This window comes from Aquarana catesbeiana, linkage group LG03 (assembly GCF_042186555.1).
Source record: "Aquarana catesbeiana isolate 2022-GZ linkage group LG03, ASM4218655v1, whole genome shotgun sequence".
Classification (NCBI taxonomy): Eukaryota; Metazoa; Chordata; class Amphibia; order Anura; family Ranidae; genus Aquarana; species Aquarana catesbeiana.
The window spans coordinates 639702333-639720949 of NC_133326.1; the positions used below are offsets into that span (position 1 = coordinate 639702333).

At 44.5% G+C, this 18617-nt stretch overlaps 1 protein-coding gene across 1 annotated transcript in view; it reads right to left on the bottom strand.

Annotated features, from left to right (window-relative positions):
- Positions 1-269: 269 nt before the first annotated feature.
- Positions 270-18617, bottom strand: part of RDH8 (retinol dehydrogenase 8) — a 65685-nt gene continuing 47337 nt past the window's right edge. Inside the window, exons 3-6 of the mRNA XM_073622538.1 lie at positions 18320-18499; positions 10638-10731; positions 10331-10514; positions 270-7462 (exon numbers count right to left, since the gene is read on the bottom strand). Of these exons, the coding sequence (XP_073478639.1) occupies positions 7238-7462; positions 10331-10514; positions 10638-10731; positions 18320-18499 (683 nt within the window). The 3' untranslated portion in view covers positions 270-7237. The remainder of the gene's footprint in view (positions 7463-10330; positions 10515-10637; positions 10732-18319; positions 18500-18617) is intronic.

Here is an 18617-nt window from a genome sequence, read left to right on the forward strand (position 1 = left end):
CCCATTCACGCCTTTTAGGATGCAGCGGCTGCACAGACACATCCAGTGCTCCCGATCGGGCATCTGTTCAGGTGCGTATGGGTGCGTGCCTCCAAATACTGGCAGCGTGAGTTCAAGGGCAAGCACCCACACAGATGTCAAATTGGGGGCAGGAGCTGTGTCCCATTAGACATGTATGGGACTTTCTGCATGGAACACTTGTGCATTCTGTGTGGGCAAACACGGTCCTTTGCACAGATGTATACTTAAGTGCTTGTTATACTCACTGTGGAACCTAAGGGGTTAATCCTCCCCATTGTGTAAAAAGGCTGTTTGATGATGTCTTCTCTGATCCTCCCCTTCTTCTTCTGTCCCCAATACATCTGCTGATAGCACAGAGCCTTGGGGGCACTCTGCACACACATGCTCAGTTTGGTGTATATTGCTAGAGAGTTTATTTTTTCTGGGAGGGTGCATGTGATCAGCACAGGGCCAGTCAGCGCTGTTCAGACAGAGGGTCAGGAGTTATGCAGCCCTATAGGACAGTCAGGGGAGAATGAAAAAGACTCCTACAAGCTTTAACCAGACACTGATAGAAGTCACAAGACTGCTATATACTGCTGATGAGAAAAGGTATTTAGTAGTTTAAATTTACTAAAATAATTGCATTTCCATGTTCTGTGTATTGTGGGAGACCAGATATAGTGAATGCAGGGTCCTGGGTTTAGTAACACTTTAAGTACGCCCGTCTGAACAAAGTTGTAAGTCCCAAGTGTAGTCTGCTTGAAAATCAAACCATTCAATGGAGAGAGCATAAAATTGTGAATGTTTAATAAATGTTTTTTTCCTTTTTTTTTAGTGAATAGGGCTCCTCCAGCCTGAAAACTTCAACCCCATCAGCAGGCTGCAGACTTAGACCCCTGTGTTCTATATGAGAGCAGCGGTCTCTCTGCAGCATTCCGACACCCTCCACCACTGATCTACAGCCGGAACTCTCCAATCACCAGAGAGTGAGAGCTTTGATGATTGCCCAACTCTCAGCGCAGGGGACATGTCACACCACTGCAGAGAGATCATTTTAAGATATTTAGGGTCAGTTCACTCCGGAACATACACATTCCTGAGTTGTCCGATTTTGCCACTCGTTTATATGAATGGGTTGCAAAATGCATTGGAACGCAAAAAAAAAGTAGTGCAAGCGCTTCTTTTTCAGGACGCACTGCACCAAACTGCATGATACTCCGGTACCATGTTATTTGTTGCCTGCAAACGCACGGTGTTGGCACCCACACGCTTTCACAAGGGCAGTGCATTCATCTGTGGTGAAGGGAAATTTGCATTTTAATGACACCCCAAGCGCAGGTCACAAACCCAGTGTGTTTGCCTGCACTGCTGTACCATGCGATCCGGTTACTCTGCGTTTTGCATGCACTAGTTTTAGCTGTGGTGCAGCGCAATATCAGCCCATTCAAATGATTCCTGTGTGATTCGTGGTGTGAACCGGTCCTAAACAGTTTGGTTTTCAAGCAGGCTACAAGTGGGCTTTAAAGCAGTGTTCCGATCTGCCCCTCCAAAAATTAAAAGTCAGCAGCTACACATACTGTAGCTGCTGACTTTTCATATTAGGTCACTTACCTGTCCTGGAATCCAGCGATGTCGGCACCCCAGCCTACATCGGCTATTGGGTGCTGCCACCACCATTGCCAGTAAGGGAACCCGTCAGTGAAGCCTTGAGGCGAAGCGTGCTGAGCTCTCTTACTGGCCTGGCAGCAGGGGAAGAAGGAGGGTGGAGGAGGAAGGGGGCCAAACTACTGACGTACTTTGTCGCAGTGAAGTCTGACAGAAGTGGGGACAGGATAACTGTCAAAAACAGGTACCCGCTCCCCCCCTGAAAAGTGCCAAATGTGGCACCGGAGGGGGGGAGGAGACATATAAGCGGAAGTTCCACTTTTGGGTGGAACTCCGCTTTAATATGATTTGTCGATACATTGACAATAGCTTTATTGGTAAAAAACAAAAACACTTCCCAGCATTTACATAAACCTTTAAAAATGTCTCATATATAAAGGTATGAAAATTTCCCACAAAATGTGTTCTTTATATCCACTGAGCAATCCTGATGTCTGGAACACAAGAAGTATACTAAAATACACACAAGAATTAGGCAAAGTGCCGACTTTACACTTCTTTCTGCTAGTTGGAAACGAGTGTGGATGTCAGTGTTGGATCACACCTATGTATGGAAATGAGCGTGGACGTCAGTGTTGGATCACACCTATGTATGGAAATGAGCGTGGACGTCAGTGTTGGATCACACCTATGTATGGAAATGAGCGTGGACGTCAGTGTTGGATCACACCTATGTATGGAAATGAGCGTGGACGTCAGTGTTGCATCACACCTATGTATGGAAATGAGCGTGGACGTCAGTGTTGGATCACACCTATGTATGGAAATGAGCGTGGACGTCAGTGTTGGATCACACCTATGTATGGAAGTGAGCGTGGACGTTAGTGTTGGATCACACCTATGTATGGAAATGAGCGTGGACGTCAATGTTGGATCACACCTATGTATGGAATTGAGCGTGGATGTCAGTGTTGGATCACACCTATGTATGGAAATGAGCGTGGACGTCAGTGTTGGATCACATCTATGTATGGAAATGAGCGTGGACGTCAGTGTTGGATCACACCTATGTATGGAAATGAGCGTGGACGTCAGTGTTGGATCACATCTATGTATGGAAATGAGCGTGGACGTCAGTGTTGGATCACACCTATGTATGGAAATGAGCGTGGACGTCAGTGTTGGATCACACCTATGTATGGAAATGAGCGTGGACATCAGTGTTGGATCACACCTCCTTTACGTTGATGGTCAATAAGAGGAATGCTCCCTACATTGGTGGCCAATAGGAAGAATGCTCCTTGCATTGGTGGTTGGTGGGAATTATGCCTCCTTACATTGGTGTTCAGTGGGAATTATGCCTCCTTACATTGGGGGTCAGTGGGAAGAATGCCTCCTTACATTGGTGGTCAGTGGGAAGAATGCCTCCTTGGGGAACGCCCCCCTTACATTAGTGGTCAACAGGAAGACTTGATCCCCCCGTACAGTGGTGGTCAGAATGGCAACCTTATAGACAGCAAAAAAAGATCATTGGTGTCATGATACTGGCTTTGCAAAGCAGTGCTTGACTGGAAACTACTTGCCATCTTTAGATGGGAGGTCAATCCACCACTTCTCAAGGAACCATTAGCAACCTCTGGGAGAACCCTAGTTAAGAATGATGATTTTGTCATTCATGGCATTGAGGTAGATTGTAGGGTAAGTAAGTTGCCCAGATAACAACTAATTGTGTAGCTCTCTCTACCCAAAACAGGATAATTGTGAAATGATCTTCCTGCGCGCAACTGGTTTACCCTCTATTACCCTGATATATATTTCAGTGATTGTAACTGAACATTTTTGTAAGCTGCTTAAAAGTTAAAATGTTACCTAAACGTAACTGTAATTAATATTTTATGATCCTTTAATAATATTAAAAGTGATGTTCCAACTTCTTGGGATACCTTTTAACAAACACATGCACAAACCTTTGGTTGTTGGCTGTTATACTACTTCACAGACTGCAGGTGTCACTGTTTCTCTTTGTATCAATAAGTAAATAGGCTGCATACGCAAAATATTTTGATGTAGGCATCCTGCCCACAACCCCTGTCAATGTCAGAACTGCTAATTACAAAATAGATGTAACTGCTTAGAAGGGATTAAAAGAGTTTACGTACATTCCTTTCCAAGGTTAATATTACATCTACATACTTCCAGATAGGGAGGTATACTGTATATGGGTTACCATGTATAATGCATGGCATGCTGTGAAAATTATTGTTTTAAAAGTGAAAAAAGAATAGGATTTTGGGATTCCTTCTTTTTAAGCTCAGTCGAGGCTTGCTTGCGAGCAGGCAGGTAAGTGTTTGTTATTGCAGAAGAGACAAAGTGCATATCTTCTGCGGGCGGGGAAATCAATCCTTGCCGGGAGAAGACAAAGATTATCGCTAGCGATCAATCAACTTGGTACATTCAGCCTGCCCATGAATGGTTCAAATCTCAGCTCAGATTCGAACCATGTATGGCTGGCCTAAGTACACTCAGCAACCACCAACAGATAACCCCTCCTGCCCAGCAGCCACCAACAGATCTCCAATGAATTAGAGTTCCCCTCTGCCTGACTGCTTAGACCAGGGTTTCTCATCCAGGCTTCCATGGAACCCTAAGGTTCCTCCAGAGGTTGTTTGGGGTTCATTTCTGCTACTGACACCGGTAATCTTTTTAATTATCTGTAAGGGGGCAATTCCACCTCCTGACCACAAGTGTAAGGAGCATTCTTCCCACTGACCATCACACTAATGTGTTATGAGTTGTAGATATAGAATTTTTTTTTAGCAGGGGTTCCCTGAGATCAGAGAGTAATTTTAAGGGTTCCTCTGTGTTGAAAAAGGTAAAGAAAGGCTAGCATGGATATAAGATATTTATACTATATATTAGATATACTAGATTTTTATACCTATAAGCAGGGCTTTTTTTCAGCGGGAAAGCATGGGAATGCAGTTTCGGCACCTCCAGCACTGAATGTATGTAATAGCATGGGGTGTGGGTTGTGCTGGGGGATCTATTGTCACTGGTGGGAATCTGATTTTGTGTGAGGGTCTCTTGTTGCTGATGGGGAATATATTGTTGCTGGGGGGGTCTTATGTTGCTGGAAGGGATCTACTGTTGAGGGAGAGGTCTGTTTGTACTGGCTGCTGGAGGATCTGTTGTTGCTGCTGGGGGGGGGTCTAATGTTGCTTGGGTGGATATTTTGTTGTGGGTAGTTCACTGTTGCTGCAGAGAATCTATTGTTGTTGGGGTGGAGTCCATTGTTGCCGGGGGGAGTCTATTTTACTGCTTTTCTTTTCATCATTAACATGTTCCATACATATGATTTAGCACCACAAAATGATACTTGGTTCTGAAGTTTCTAAAAGGTGCAGTACTGGTAGGTGGGTAGGGGGTGGAATCAAGGGACGGTGGTCAGAGGTGGGTAGGGGGCAGAGACAAGGGGTGACTCAAATGGGGGGAGTTCCTGCACCTATTCTCCGAGAAAAAAAGCCCTGCCTATAAGAGTCAGGCAGTCACCTGAGCATTTTGGACAGCTGCTTATCAGCAAGATGAGATGAGGGATGTGAAAGATAGCCTGTGGTGGACTAAAGGAGGCTGCATGGTAGATAATAATAAACTTTTATCAAGAAATCCATGTCCTCCTTAAAATTATTATCCACCGTTCAGGAGCCTCTGCTCCTCCACAGGCTTCTTTGAAATCCCCATCTCATTATTTTGGCTATTCAAAGTTCCATGAGAGCCACAGGATTTGTTCCCCAGAACATCAAATGGGACCTCTAAGACCTGCATGAAGACAGCCACACCACACGTGCTTGCTTTTATTCGGCCCTTGAGGCAAATTATTCCCCCCATTGTAAGCAACAGTGGGGCATAGTAGAAAAACAAGAAAAATTCAGGATGGCTGCACTCCAGCAGATCTGCTTTATTAGTCTTATAAAATTCCAACAGGCAAATCACATAGAGAGGGGAAACTCCCCCCGTATGTGATTTTGCCTTTTGGAATTTTATAACACCAATAAAGCAGATCTTTTGGAGTGTGGCCATCCGGGAATTTTCTTGATTGTCTACTGTGCAGCTTGCAAGCTGGGTGAGCACCCTTTCGGCAGGTTTGTAGAGTGTGAACAGCGTGCAATGACCTGGAGCAGCAGCTCTTCAGTGTTGTAACAGTGGTGCATAGTTTCTGCACTGACAAAGACAATGAGGCACTAGTCCTCTCACTGACACCAATGACGGGACAGTATTCCTCCCACAGACACCAACGATGGGACACTATTCCTCCCACTGACACCAACGATGGGGCACTATTCCTCCAACTGACACCAATGATGGGGCATTATTCCTCCCACTGACACCAATGATGGGGCACTATTCTTCCCACTGACACCAATGATGGGGCACTATTACTCCGCCTAATACCAATGATGGGCATTGTTTACTCCCACTGACACCAGGGCACTTTCTTCTCCCACTGACCATAGTTCAGCCCCCCCTAAAGTTTGAAGGTCAGTAAAGTGGCCCTTTGTTTTAAAAAAACTGTTCTAGAGCTCTGTTCTCTCCACATCTTGTCTTACCTTTTATATTACCTCCTTTCCCAGCTTTGATACCTTGCTTAGATCAGTTGTGTAGTCTTATCTCGTATACAGCTAGGCTTGTAATCATTGGTCTTTGCTTTTTGTGTTTCATGTATAGTGATGATTATTTCTAGGTATGCCTTTTGTGTCTGCACTAGTCTGCTGTGGTATTTGCTGCATAATTTCTACATATTATTTACAACACATTAGCATTTCATTTGTTCTGTGGCATTGGTTCTCCCAATTTTGAGAATCCACAAGTTGTATTATTTGATCTGTATTCCCAATCAGGAATCTTTACTACTTCCTATGATACTGGCTCAGATTGTGGGTTCTTAGAAGCCTCCCCATGCACAAGGATGGTGTGCAGTCACCATCTCTCTACCATGGTGGTTTGGAGGTGGGATGCCACATTCATATTAGATCACACAGATGTAATAAATGCTACTACTGACATTTTGATGCTAAACTTTTGATCATCCTGGCAATGTTTTACCAGTGATATATCAGGGCATAGGTTTTTTTTATGTAAGGTATTTTCGCCCCGCAATGCTAAGATAGCCACTGTAAATTTTCAATGAGAATGTCATCATGAAAATAATACTAATTGTAGGGGTTAGAGGTTGGGTTGAGGACTGGCACCAAGATCAAAGTCTACAAGGGTAATATTTTGGCCAGAAAAGTTATGGTTAACTTGGCCGTTAGGCTACGCTAAATATAAGAAGATCAGCCCAAAACATCATGAAAGTCATACTTTTTAGCTTTAAAACTAATGCTTACAGCCAGGGTAGGCTACTTCATTTTAGGATTTTGGGTGTGATAACTGCCATGACAAATATATGCAGGGTAAGAATTAGTGCCAAATACAGATCGGCAACAAAATCAGGCTTTGGTGCCAATAACTCTTGAGCCAAACATTTTGGTGCTGAAACTCCCACACTCAGAACAACTGCTCAAATGTTAAGAAGACAACAATAAGACACTGCCCAAGTCCAAGCTAGCTTCACCGTTAATGTTCCTGTGCTTCAGACTGGCATAACCCTCCGGCGGAAGCAGTTGCAGGTGATACATTTCAGGAGGTTCAGGCTGAAGTGGAAGATGGAGCCATAATTGAATAGTAGGTTGTAGTAGGACCTGACGGACAAATTCCCGGTGTTGTCAGCGTACTTCATGGCAGTGAGTGGAGTATACAGCGGATTAGTCTGATGACGGAACACTGGCTGTGTCATTCCTATCACTTTCACTGTGGCCTGGATAAAATACAAAATGAGTAAGTCTGTCACAGTTTGTAGAAAAAAAACAATCAGTGCTGCTGCAGCGGCTGTTTCAGGTCGGTTTGCAGGCGCTATTTTTAGCGCAATAGCGCCTGCAAAACGACCCAGTGTGAAAGGGGTCTTAAGCTCTGATATTCAAATAAATATATAACATATAGGGGTTGATTTCCAAAAACTGGAGAATGCTAAATCTGGTGCAGCTCTGCATGGTAGCCAACCAGCTTCTAACTTCAGCTTGTTCAATTAAGCTTTCACAAAAAAACCTGAATGCTGAATGGTTACCATGCATAGCTGCAACAGATTTTGCACTTTCCAGTTTTAGTAAATCAACCGCATAATCTAACTGAATATATTCTGTTTAGTCCTTGATCCAACATTGCTTTATACTCCATACTCTGACAAGCATACAGTTGTGTTAGCTTTCATTTGGAAACTCTTGTTTGTATCGCTATGGTTTTGTTCCTACCTATGCATTATAATGTGTTTTATCGCAATTACACAACAGAAGAGCACTCAGTAGCAAAAAAACATTGTTTTCAATGGTGCCTATTAAGACGCCTGCCCTGCACTGCAGTGCAACTTAAAGCAGAGTTCTGCCTGCAAAAAAAAATAAAAGTCAGCAGCTACAAATACTGCAGCTTCTGACTTTTAAAATAAGTACATTTACCTGTCCAGGGCGACCCGTCCCTCAGCTCTGAGTGGAGGCGCCGGCATCTTAAATAAAGGAATCAGGAAGTGAAGCCTTGCAGCTTTACAGCCTGTTTCCCTACTGTGTATGCACGAGTCGCGCTGCGCGTTCTGACTGGTCCCTGATGTCTTCTGGGACCTGTGTGTCTCCCACAACACAGCGGAGGGGGGGACAGCTATGGAGGAGGGGCCGGACATGGTGTAGATTGCCGCAGATTCTGCAGCAATCTTTCACCGGAAGTGGGAGCAAATACCTGTATTAGACAGGAATCTGCTCCCCCCAAAAGGTGCCAAATGTGACACCAGAGGGGGGAGGACCGGATAAGCGGAAGTTCAATTTTTGGGTGGAGATCTGCTTTAAAACATAAATACATATTAAAAATTTTTGCAGTTTTTTTATTCAGCCAGCAGATGGAGCTTCAGTCTCCTTTTAATATATTTAACAAGTTAAGCTTTCAGCTGTGCTGAAAAAAGTCTTTTATTTACAACATTAAAGTGGATAAAACCCGAATTTTTTTTTTTTGATGTCATAATGTAGAGTATAAGATTTCCTATCATTTGAGCCCAGTCTTGCCACAAAGAGTTAATCCAGCTCTGAGCAATCCTCTTTTATTGTTCAGTGAGATTAAACTTGACAAACAGAGAAAAACTTTGTCAAATCCTCCCCCTTGCTGTGAGTGACAGGTGATTTACATATCTCGTGCACTAGCCTAAGACATGCATTATTTTTTAATTCCCTTCCCCACTCCTTTCTTCAGCAGCTCTGCAAGGATTGGCTGTTCCACACCTCAGCATGATTTGGGATGCTGAAGTCATGTGGTTACTTTCCTGTCTTTTCACTGGATGTTAGAGATCATAGCAGAAGTTCAGTGTAAGAAATACACAGGAGAAAATGCATATTGACAAGGGGAGTGTAGAGGTGGGCGGGGAGTCTACTGAGATCACGACTCCACCCACCGAGCTCCAGACAACAGACCCACCCACAGAATCTGCAGTTTTTCGGGTCTCATAACAGACAGAGGGGAGACATTTGACAGGTAAATACATGCAGGGGGCATGTATATCCTTATAGATAACTCCTATGGCAGTAGTTTAGAAAGGATGACATTGGGTTTACATCCACTTTAACTCAAGTCAGTGACTCCTCTACTATCATGATCTCATTTTTAATAAGACAAAGTAACAAACCTTAAAAATAAAAATGACCCCAAACCATTTTAGCTGAACTTAAAAGGGATAGTTCACCTTTAACGGTGACTTTTCAAAAAATCCCCCATGGCTCCAAGCATCCCCAGGAGATTACGTACCACTTCTTTGCTGTCCCCTCTATAAATATAGGCTGTGTGAAGCCTGCCTAAAAAAATCCCCCCCCCTCCTCATCCTGATTTAGCAACAAAATGAGCCAGACATTAGATCATTAGATGTGCGACCACTGTATTTCCCTCAAACAGTGCACTTCCTGTGTAGCAGTAATGGCCAAGCTCAGTCACTCAGAGCAGCCAACAGAACGAACTGCACATGAATAGCATTTGAAAGAGCCAGAGTGGCAATTGGGGGTGCACAGAGACTACCTGAATAGAGGGGGACATGAGCAACTATTTAAACAGCAGAGGAGTTGTATGTAATGTGCTGGGGATGCCAGAATGCATGGGGGATTTGTTGGAAAATGGCCATTAAAGGTGAACTAACCCTTTAAGCCAACTTGCGTCTAGATTTATTAAACCTTTAATCGCTTTGTTCCTAGGGGCATTTTGTTGCATTATGCAAATCTTTGTTTTCTTTTCGAGTGGTTTCAAAGTACTAGGGAATAATATAGCAGTCTGTTTATATCCTTATACCTTGATAGTAAGATGCAAAGGGAGATTCATTTTTATGAGGCACTCTGCTTTGTCACGTGATCACTGTCAGATGACAGAGAGACACAGAACCCAGACTCACTACTGCACACTTTCCAACCAGAGCTTAAACACTCATCAGATTTAGTGGTCAACAGGGAGGTCCTGGGTGGCAATAGGAGGGGCCAAGGTGCATCTGTCCAAACTCTGAATTTGGATAATGGCCTTCTGAGTGTTTAAGATCTGAAAATTAACTGAAGAGGACTATAACAGTCTAATGGTCAGTTCACCATATTGGCAAAAGCCTTACGAAATTACTAACCTTTGCTACAGCATCTGGTGTCTGCCCCAAGGTGACAAAGATCTCATGAGCAGCAGGTACGTAGATCTCCTTAAAGTATCTTATGGTTTCAGCATCAGCTCCAGGAAAGTCAGACATGGATACTTCCTCCATCAGCTTCATCTCAAACTCTGTGTTGACCGGGCCTGGCTCTATCATAGAAATGCTGTACACATACAAAATGCATTAGATGGGCACTTAAAAATTCAGCTCTTAGGGGGATTTCTCGGAAAATACAGATGTCCTCATCTTTCATGCATAAAAATATACTGTAGGCATTTTTACTTACAAGATATTAAAATTTAAAAGTTGAACAGCCAGACTTTCACAGAAACCTTCAATTGCAAACTTTGAGGCAGCGTAGACGTCATTGAATACAATACCTGTAAAACAAAGAGTTGGTTGCTGCAAAATGATCATGTAGAAAAAAAAGGCCAAGAAAAAAAAAAACCTCAGGACATGAGCTTCCCACATACCAAACATTTATTGCCCATGTTTTAGAGGAATTAGGGAAAGTGTATGTATAGACAAACCTTTTAATTTTTATTTTTGGATTGAATAGGGAAGGTTAAGAACAAGGAACAGCAGCCAGGGTGGGCACACGATGCTTCATCTGCTGGCATACAAAGGCATTGACTGTAATTGACAGCTCCCTAGGCTGTCAATTGCAAACCTTACTGACATCAGTGAACACAGCTGGCGACTGATGACGTTGCCACACTATGATAAGGAAGCAAGACAGGCAGACAAACTAAAGGGACCATCTTGTTATAGTCTATTCTCTTCTTTACCGGAGTCTTGGCTTCTACAAAATGGCTCTTACTAGCTTCTGTACCTTGTTTGTGTGTGTTCTGCCTAGATGGGAGCAGGGTGACTCACCTATAGGCAGCAGTGGTAATAAGAAAGACCTGCTGCCGCTCACGCTTGGAGGAAGGGGATGTCAGCAGCAAGGTAAAACTGTTTTACCTAGTGAAATATGTGTGATATGTGCAACCCCTCTTATTATTTACATGCACCCATATATTCAGTGTGACATGGGGTAGTTAGCTCTTGTGGTAGATGTCTTTATACAGTGAGTCCACGGCAGACAGGAACTATTTTTAAAAGAGAAGTATGTTTTTTTTTCAGAATCCTACTTACCTAGGTGGATGCAGTATCGGTCCGATGCTGCATCTGTCCCATGGCACCTCTTATGCCGCGTACACACGATCGGAATTTCCGTCAGAAAAAACTTGGATGGTTTTTCCGACGGAATTCCGCTCAAGCTTGCCTTGCATATACACGGTCACACAAAAGTTTCAAAACTTTCGACCATCAAGAACGAGGTGACGTACAACACTACGACGAGCCGAGAAAATTAAGTTCAATGCTCCCGAGCATGCGTCAAATTGTTTCCGAGCATGCGTGATTTTTTGCGCGTCTTAACTGCATACAGATGAACACATTTTCGGATAGGAACTTTTCCTGACCGAAAATAGAGAACCTGCTCTCAATCTTTGCTGGCTGGAATTCCGCCAGCAAAAGACCGATGGAGCATACACACGGTCGCATTTTCCGACAAAAAGCTCTCATCGGAGTTTTGCTGGCAGTATTTCCGATCGTTTGTACGCGGCATAACACTGAGAACTGAGCGATCAAACACCACAGATCGCTCGGTTCTCAGGGCTCCCCGAGCAGAAATCTGGTGACTGTCAGTCACCGCTGTCTGCTCTGCCCCCTCCCTCCTGGCTCACTGGGGGAAGGGGAGAGGAGGTGGGAGTGGCCGGTTTAGGTTCTCAGTGGCTCGCTGAGAGTCTGAGCCAGGTGCCAGCCCATGCATATGGGCGGTTCCCAACTTCATTGTCGTGATCTTGCCTGAGCCTGTACCAGCTTTGTGACTTCAGCCGACAGCAGGCTTCAGCTGAAAATGGGTCACAGGAGTGCAGAACGAACTGAGAAGGAAATGTACTGAGAAGGAAAAGATCCACAGGAGAAGTACAGCCAAAGCTTCTCCTTTAAGCGACTTTTCTTAAAAAGAAAGCAAAAGTTCACAAAAGAATGACTTCACACGCAGGGGATCTTTTTCAGCTTCAGCAGCATAAATATACTGGAAAATGCCGAACCACCTGGCTCATAAGCTCGCTCAACTTCAAATGTAGTACCACTGTGTACCTCTTACCAGTCTCTCAGACTGTGTTGTCCAACTCTCTTGGGTACTCGGCTCTTTAGCTTTTAGTTCCAGTACCCTGCTGCACGGCCCACCTCTGGTCTATGGATTGGGGTTCTCTTAACACCCCAATAGGAGCCAACCTAACTCCTGGAACTGAGACGCTTTGTCTATTGGCTTCCGGCTGGGCCCTCTGATAGGGTTTCCACCTCATCCCTTTAAACCCAAACACCTTTGAATTACACAGGTTCTGAGGCTAATTAAATGCAGATAAGCCACCAAGAGAGTTTAATTATCACCTAAATCAGCCACAGAACCTGTGTAATTAATATGTGTTCGGGTTTAAACGGATGAGGTGACAACCCTACTCCCTGACGCCCTCAGTAAGACCTTCCTTCTCCCTCACTGAGAGTCGTCTCCAAACTGGGAGCCCTGCGCTATCCTCAGACCTGAGTATATAACAACACTGCACACTTGTGTACTCAGCCAGGTTGCAAGTGCAAAATCTGGATACAGGATTAAATGTTCCGATCCAGAACTGCAGAATCCAGAGAAAGCCAAATACACAGCGTTCTCTGCTCAGAAACACTAGTCTGGAACGTTTCATTTACCCAAAATGCGACTCCTGTGTCACATTTCCCTATCTTCTCAAAGTGACATAGTCTTGTTCTGTTACACAAGCTATAGAGTGGGTGAGCAATCTACAGTTCCACATGTTACTCCTGCTTCTCCAGCCTGTTACTTGGAATATAGATTATAGTCCTTTGGCTCCTAGTGAAAATACATCTGATCTAGGGTTTCCACCTGTTCAGGATTAACCCGCACAGTTCGGGTTTGGAATCATGCGTCCGGGTTTCAGACTGTCTGAGACCCGGACACATTATTCAGACCGGACTATGGCTTCCCAGCAGGGTTGCTCGCTGCAGTTGTCTAAGCTGAGAGTGTCTGTTACACTCTCTTTCACACTGCACAAAGCCAGCACTAACAGCCCCCCAAACACACATACAGACGGGAGAGGAGAGAGGGCTCGATCTGCTCCTCTTCCTCCCACCCCTACCCCTCTTTGTCTGCCCACACTCCAATCCCCAGGGCTGTACCTCAGAAAAGGAAAGTGGGGATGGGAAATTTGAAGCCCAGCAGCCTCAGATACATCTGGATGAGAGGTGCTGACTGCCATCCCTGTCTGTGACTTAAGTCTCCCCCCTTCTCTCTCCTGCCTCTAATGTCGCGTACACACGAGTGGATTTTTCGACTGGACTGGTCCGACGGACTATCCGACGGACTTTCGACAGACTTCTGACGGACTTTCCGAATGAATGGACTTGCCTACACACAATCACAGCAAAGTCCGACGGATTCGTAAGTGATGACGTACAACCTGACTAAAATAAGGAAGTTGATAGCCAGTAGCCAATAGCTGCCCTAGCGTCAGGTTTTTGTCCGTCGGACTAGCACACAGACGAGCGGACTTTTCGATAGGAACTGGGTCCGGCGGAGTTCCGACGTAAAGATTTGAAACATGTTCCAAATCTAAAGTCCGTCAGATTTTCGACCGAAAAAGTCCGCTGCAGGTCCGAAGCCCACACACGGTCGAATTGTCCGCCGGACTCGGTCCGTCGGACCAGTCCGGTCGAAAAGTCCGCTCGTGTGTACACGGCATTAGTGAGTATGCTAAGGTAAATCAGGGTAAATCAGAGCTCCCCTTTACACCAGAGGCCACAGTGTTCCCCCTTACATCAGCGTCCTCTCCGTACACCAGAGCATCTCTTATGTTACAGTCCTCAGAGTTCTCCCTTATATCAGAGTCTGCAGAGTCCACCTGTGAAGGGGAACTCTGCGAGTTCATATGTAAGAGGGGAACTCTGCAGATTCAGATGTAAAAGGGGAACTCTGCGGACTCTGATGTAAAGGGGGACTCTTGTGATTAACTTCATATGATTAGAAATTTTATTTAATAGTAACATCTATGCATAGTTTATCTATGCATACTATGAAAAAAAAATGCTGTGCGACGCTGATATGTTCGGGTTTGACTTGAAGAAAAGGTGGCAACCCTAATCTGATCAGGATGGAGGCTTTGTGTATCAGACAACCAACTTCTTGGCTATGTGAAATGCCATGCCTATTGGGGTTGAGGTCTGAAGTCCATGAGTGCATTGCTGCTGATCTGAGGTCTAAGGTAAATGCATGCATTGTTGCTAATCTGAGGTCTGCGATGCATGCGTGCATTGGGTCTGACCTGAGGTCTAAAGGTGCAGAAATTGGGGCCGATCTGAGGTCTGAAAGTGCAGGAATTAGGGCTGTTCTGAAGTCTAAAGATGCAGGAATTGGGGCTAATCTAAGGTCTGAAAGTGATAAAATTGGGGTTGATTTAAATAAAGGTTCAGATATTGGGCCTAATCTGAGATCCGAAGGTGCTGAAATTGGGAATGATCTGTCTGAAGCAGTGGCGTAACTAGAACCTTCAGGGCCCCGATGCAAGAAACCACGGACAGGCCCTTTCCTCCAAGCCCGACGGCGGAACACCAAGGCCCGGTCATAAGTGTGTGGCTGCATATAAAGGAACCAATTTCTCCATTTCCCCCTGCTTCTCCTCCTGTCCCTCCCACAGGCATTCAGCGGCTGCAGGAGGAAAATGGAGAGATGGGTTCCTCTATGTCGGTGTTTCTGAGGATCTGAGGTGTGAAGGTGCAGAAATTGGGGCTGATCAGAAATATGAAGATGCAGACATTGGGGCTGTTATGAGGTTTGCAGTTGCAGAAATTAGGACTGATATGTGATCTTTATGTGATGCTGTAGCATTGTCTACAATTCATTTTAATTTAACTTGTCATTAGTAGTACAACTATGAATAAAATATTTGAAAAATTGACCATACACTAGTGAAATTTGGTTAAAAAATTTTTAATTTTAGGAACTTATGTTCGATTTTCTAATGGTTATTGGGGGTCAAATAGACGGTCATATGGCCATCTTTACTAAGACTTGGGCATGTTGTTTTCAATGGCATGTTGGATGTGTGATGCTTGTAAAAATGGCACTTGATGTGGAAAGGGTTGCTAACCCCTGGTTTAAAAACCTCTCTCAAGCTTGTATTACTATTTGTGTCTTTGCTGGGTAGATTTACCATCTTTGTTTGTCCCGGTGACCACTGTCACCAGTACAAAAACCAGTACAAAAAAGTATGTGAAACCCAAAATTTTGCAATTGTCACCAGAACAAGAGGTAAGTGGAAATCTTCCAATGGGGGCACTTGTTCTGATGACAACTGTCTAAGAGGGGAACTCTGCTTACTTTGTAGATATTTTCTTTGACTTCTTGTTACATTTTCCGGGCAGGATATGAAGGGAATTCTGCCCAGTGTGACAAAGACACCAAAAATTAAGTCAAGCAGTACTATTATTATGCTAGCTGAACAACTATTACTACAAAATCTGTTAGAGAATAAGTTATCTAGAGATTACATTTGTCTTTAAAAGAGAAGTATGTTTTTTTTTTTCTTCAGAATCATACTTACCTAGGTGGATGCAGAGGTCCAACTCTAAGGCTAAGAACCAAGCGATCAAACAACGCTGATCGTTCAGTTCTCACAGCTCCCTGAGCAGAGAGCTGGTGACTGTCAGTCACTGCTGTCTGCTCTGCCCCCCTGCGCTTACTGGAGCACTGAGCTGTGGAGGGGCGGGAGCGGCCGGCTCAGCTGCTGAGAGGATAAACCGAGTCCCGGTCCAGACATGTGGGCAGATTCTGTCTTTATTGTCCTGATCTTGCCCGAGCCTGGACCTGCTCTGTGATGTCAGACAAAAGATCCACAAGAGAAATACAGCCAAACGAGCTTTACGTGTACATCTCCTTTAATGGATCATTAAAGTGAAACTAAGGCAGGATACACACTATAAGTTACAGACTTACAGATAGCTGTACAAGTGATGTTAGTGCTTTTGTGTTCTTACAGGAGAACTACCCCCCCCCAGCTAGAACACACTGATCTTGGCTGCCAGCGCTAATTGGATGCTGGTTTTCCAGCATGCTCATTTGACAGAAGCCTTTCAAAAACCAGCATCTAAGCAAGCTGCTGTACACACTGTCAATAAAATAATTTAGAACAGTGCCGTGAAGTACTTATCCATAAAGAATTTTGTATTAAATAAATATCCTGTGACGAAAATTATATTTCAATAAAAAAAAAAAAAAAATCATCAAATGAAAATCGAATGTGTCCATGTACTGTATTCACATTACACGTAACTCAAAAAACGTGAATGTTTATAAAAAATTTTGCCAAAATTTCTTCAACAAAACCTTTGTTGGGGTGGTATAGGGCAGGTTAGGGTGGTATAGGGCAGGTTGGGGTGGTATAGGGCAGGTTAGTGAGGTATAGGGCAGTTCGGGGTAGTATAAGGCAGGTTAGTAAGGTATAGGACAGTTCGGGGGGGTATAGGGCAGGTTGGGGTGGTATAGGGCAGTTTGGGGGGTATAGGGCAGGTTAGGGTAATATAGGGCAGTTTGGGATGGTACAGGGCAGGTTAGGGATCTATGCAGTGACAGTTTGCAGTACCTTACAGCATAGCTGCAGATGAAGACACTCTAGGCTGCTGTGCCCTCGTCTCTTTCTCCTCCTTCAGTTAGGGTTGCCACATCATCCCTTTAATCCAGGACACATATTAATTACACAAGTTCTGAGGCTGATTTAATGCAGATAAGGCACCAAGTGAGTTTAATTACCACCTTAATCAGCCACAGAACTTGTGTAATTAATGTGTGCCCTGGATTAAAGGGACGATGTGGCAACTCAACCTTCAGCCATGGGATCAGCTAGAGTAAAGAAGTCGGTGGGAGGAGTGCAGGAGATAGCCACACCCCCAGCTCCACCCACCAACCCAGGCTGAAGGAGATATTGGAGATCCCGGAGGGTTAGCTTCCCTGACTGGGGAGTGTTATAAGCAGCCTCCCTCGCACGGCTACGTGTCCTGCTCGCACCACTCCGCTGCTGCTCTGCAGGTGCACGCAATATAATGCACTGTGTAGCGGCGGCCCCGGTGTCACCCCTCTGACGGGTATCACCCGGTGCGGGCCACAACCCCCCGCCCCCCCAAAGCGACGCCACTGATGCACAGTTCGCTGAACAAATGTGATCCACTCAGATACAACGAAACTTGCCGAATTCTGTGTTATAGAACTATTTTCTATGATCAAAGCACCATCTAGTGGCCATCAGAGTGTGCTCACATCAGAGTCTGTTTACACAAGTGTTTTAAATTGGGACAGAGCTCCTTTAAAGCCTTTGTTAACCCCCCCCAAAAAAATGTAGATTCTGGTCCCTTAAAGCAGATTACACAGCACAGCACTTGTGCTATGTAATCTGCCCCCTCTAAACTGTAAAAAAAAAAAACCCTGAACCTGCCACTTCCTGTATGGCCTCTCCAAACAGACCACAATAACATGGGCAGCTCCGTCCTGATCACCGTGGTCAAAAAGCCTCCCTGTATTTAAAAAAGAGCGCTGTAAATACTGAATATCAGCTGTCTTCAGGCCGGTCACGTTACTCGCGGACGTCAGAGAGAGATCACGGCCCCTCCCGCAGAAAACATCTATCAGAGCTGGAAAGCGGCCGCGAGTGATGTGACCGGCCTGAAGCCAGCTGATATTCAGTATTTACGGCGCTCATTTTTAAATAAAACTTACACATTGTGCTATGCCAGCCTCTAATAGAGGGGCTGGCATAGTCTTATAATAATGCCTTAACAACCACTTTAAGTGAGTTGCCCCATGAAGGAACTGCTTGGATTAGGGTTGTTACTTGTTACATCAATATAGCTATGTCCCACCTTGTAGCCCCAAAACACTGCTGATCACCACAATATGGCCGCTTCCACGCTTCTTCATGGATGGTAGAAGCTCTTTGACCAAGTACACAACCCCAAAAAAGTTTGTCTCAAAGATCTTCCTCATGTCATCCATGGAATGGCTTTCAAGGGGGCCAATGTGTCCAATACCAGCGTTGTTCACTGTAATGAGATATTATGTATTTACAGCAAATAAAACAGAAGAACAAAAAGAACATTTACAAAAAAAAGAACACAGAATTACAAAGCTAAATGCAGAGAGAAAGTGAACAATAGTAGT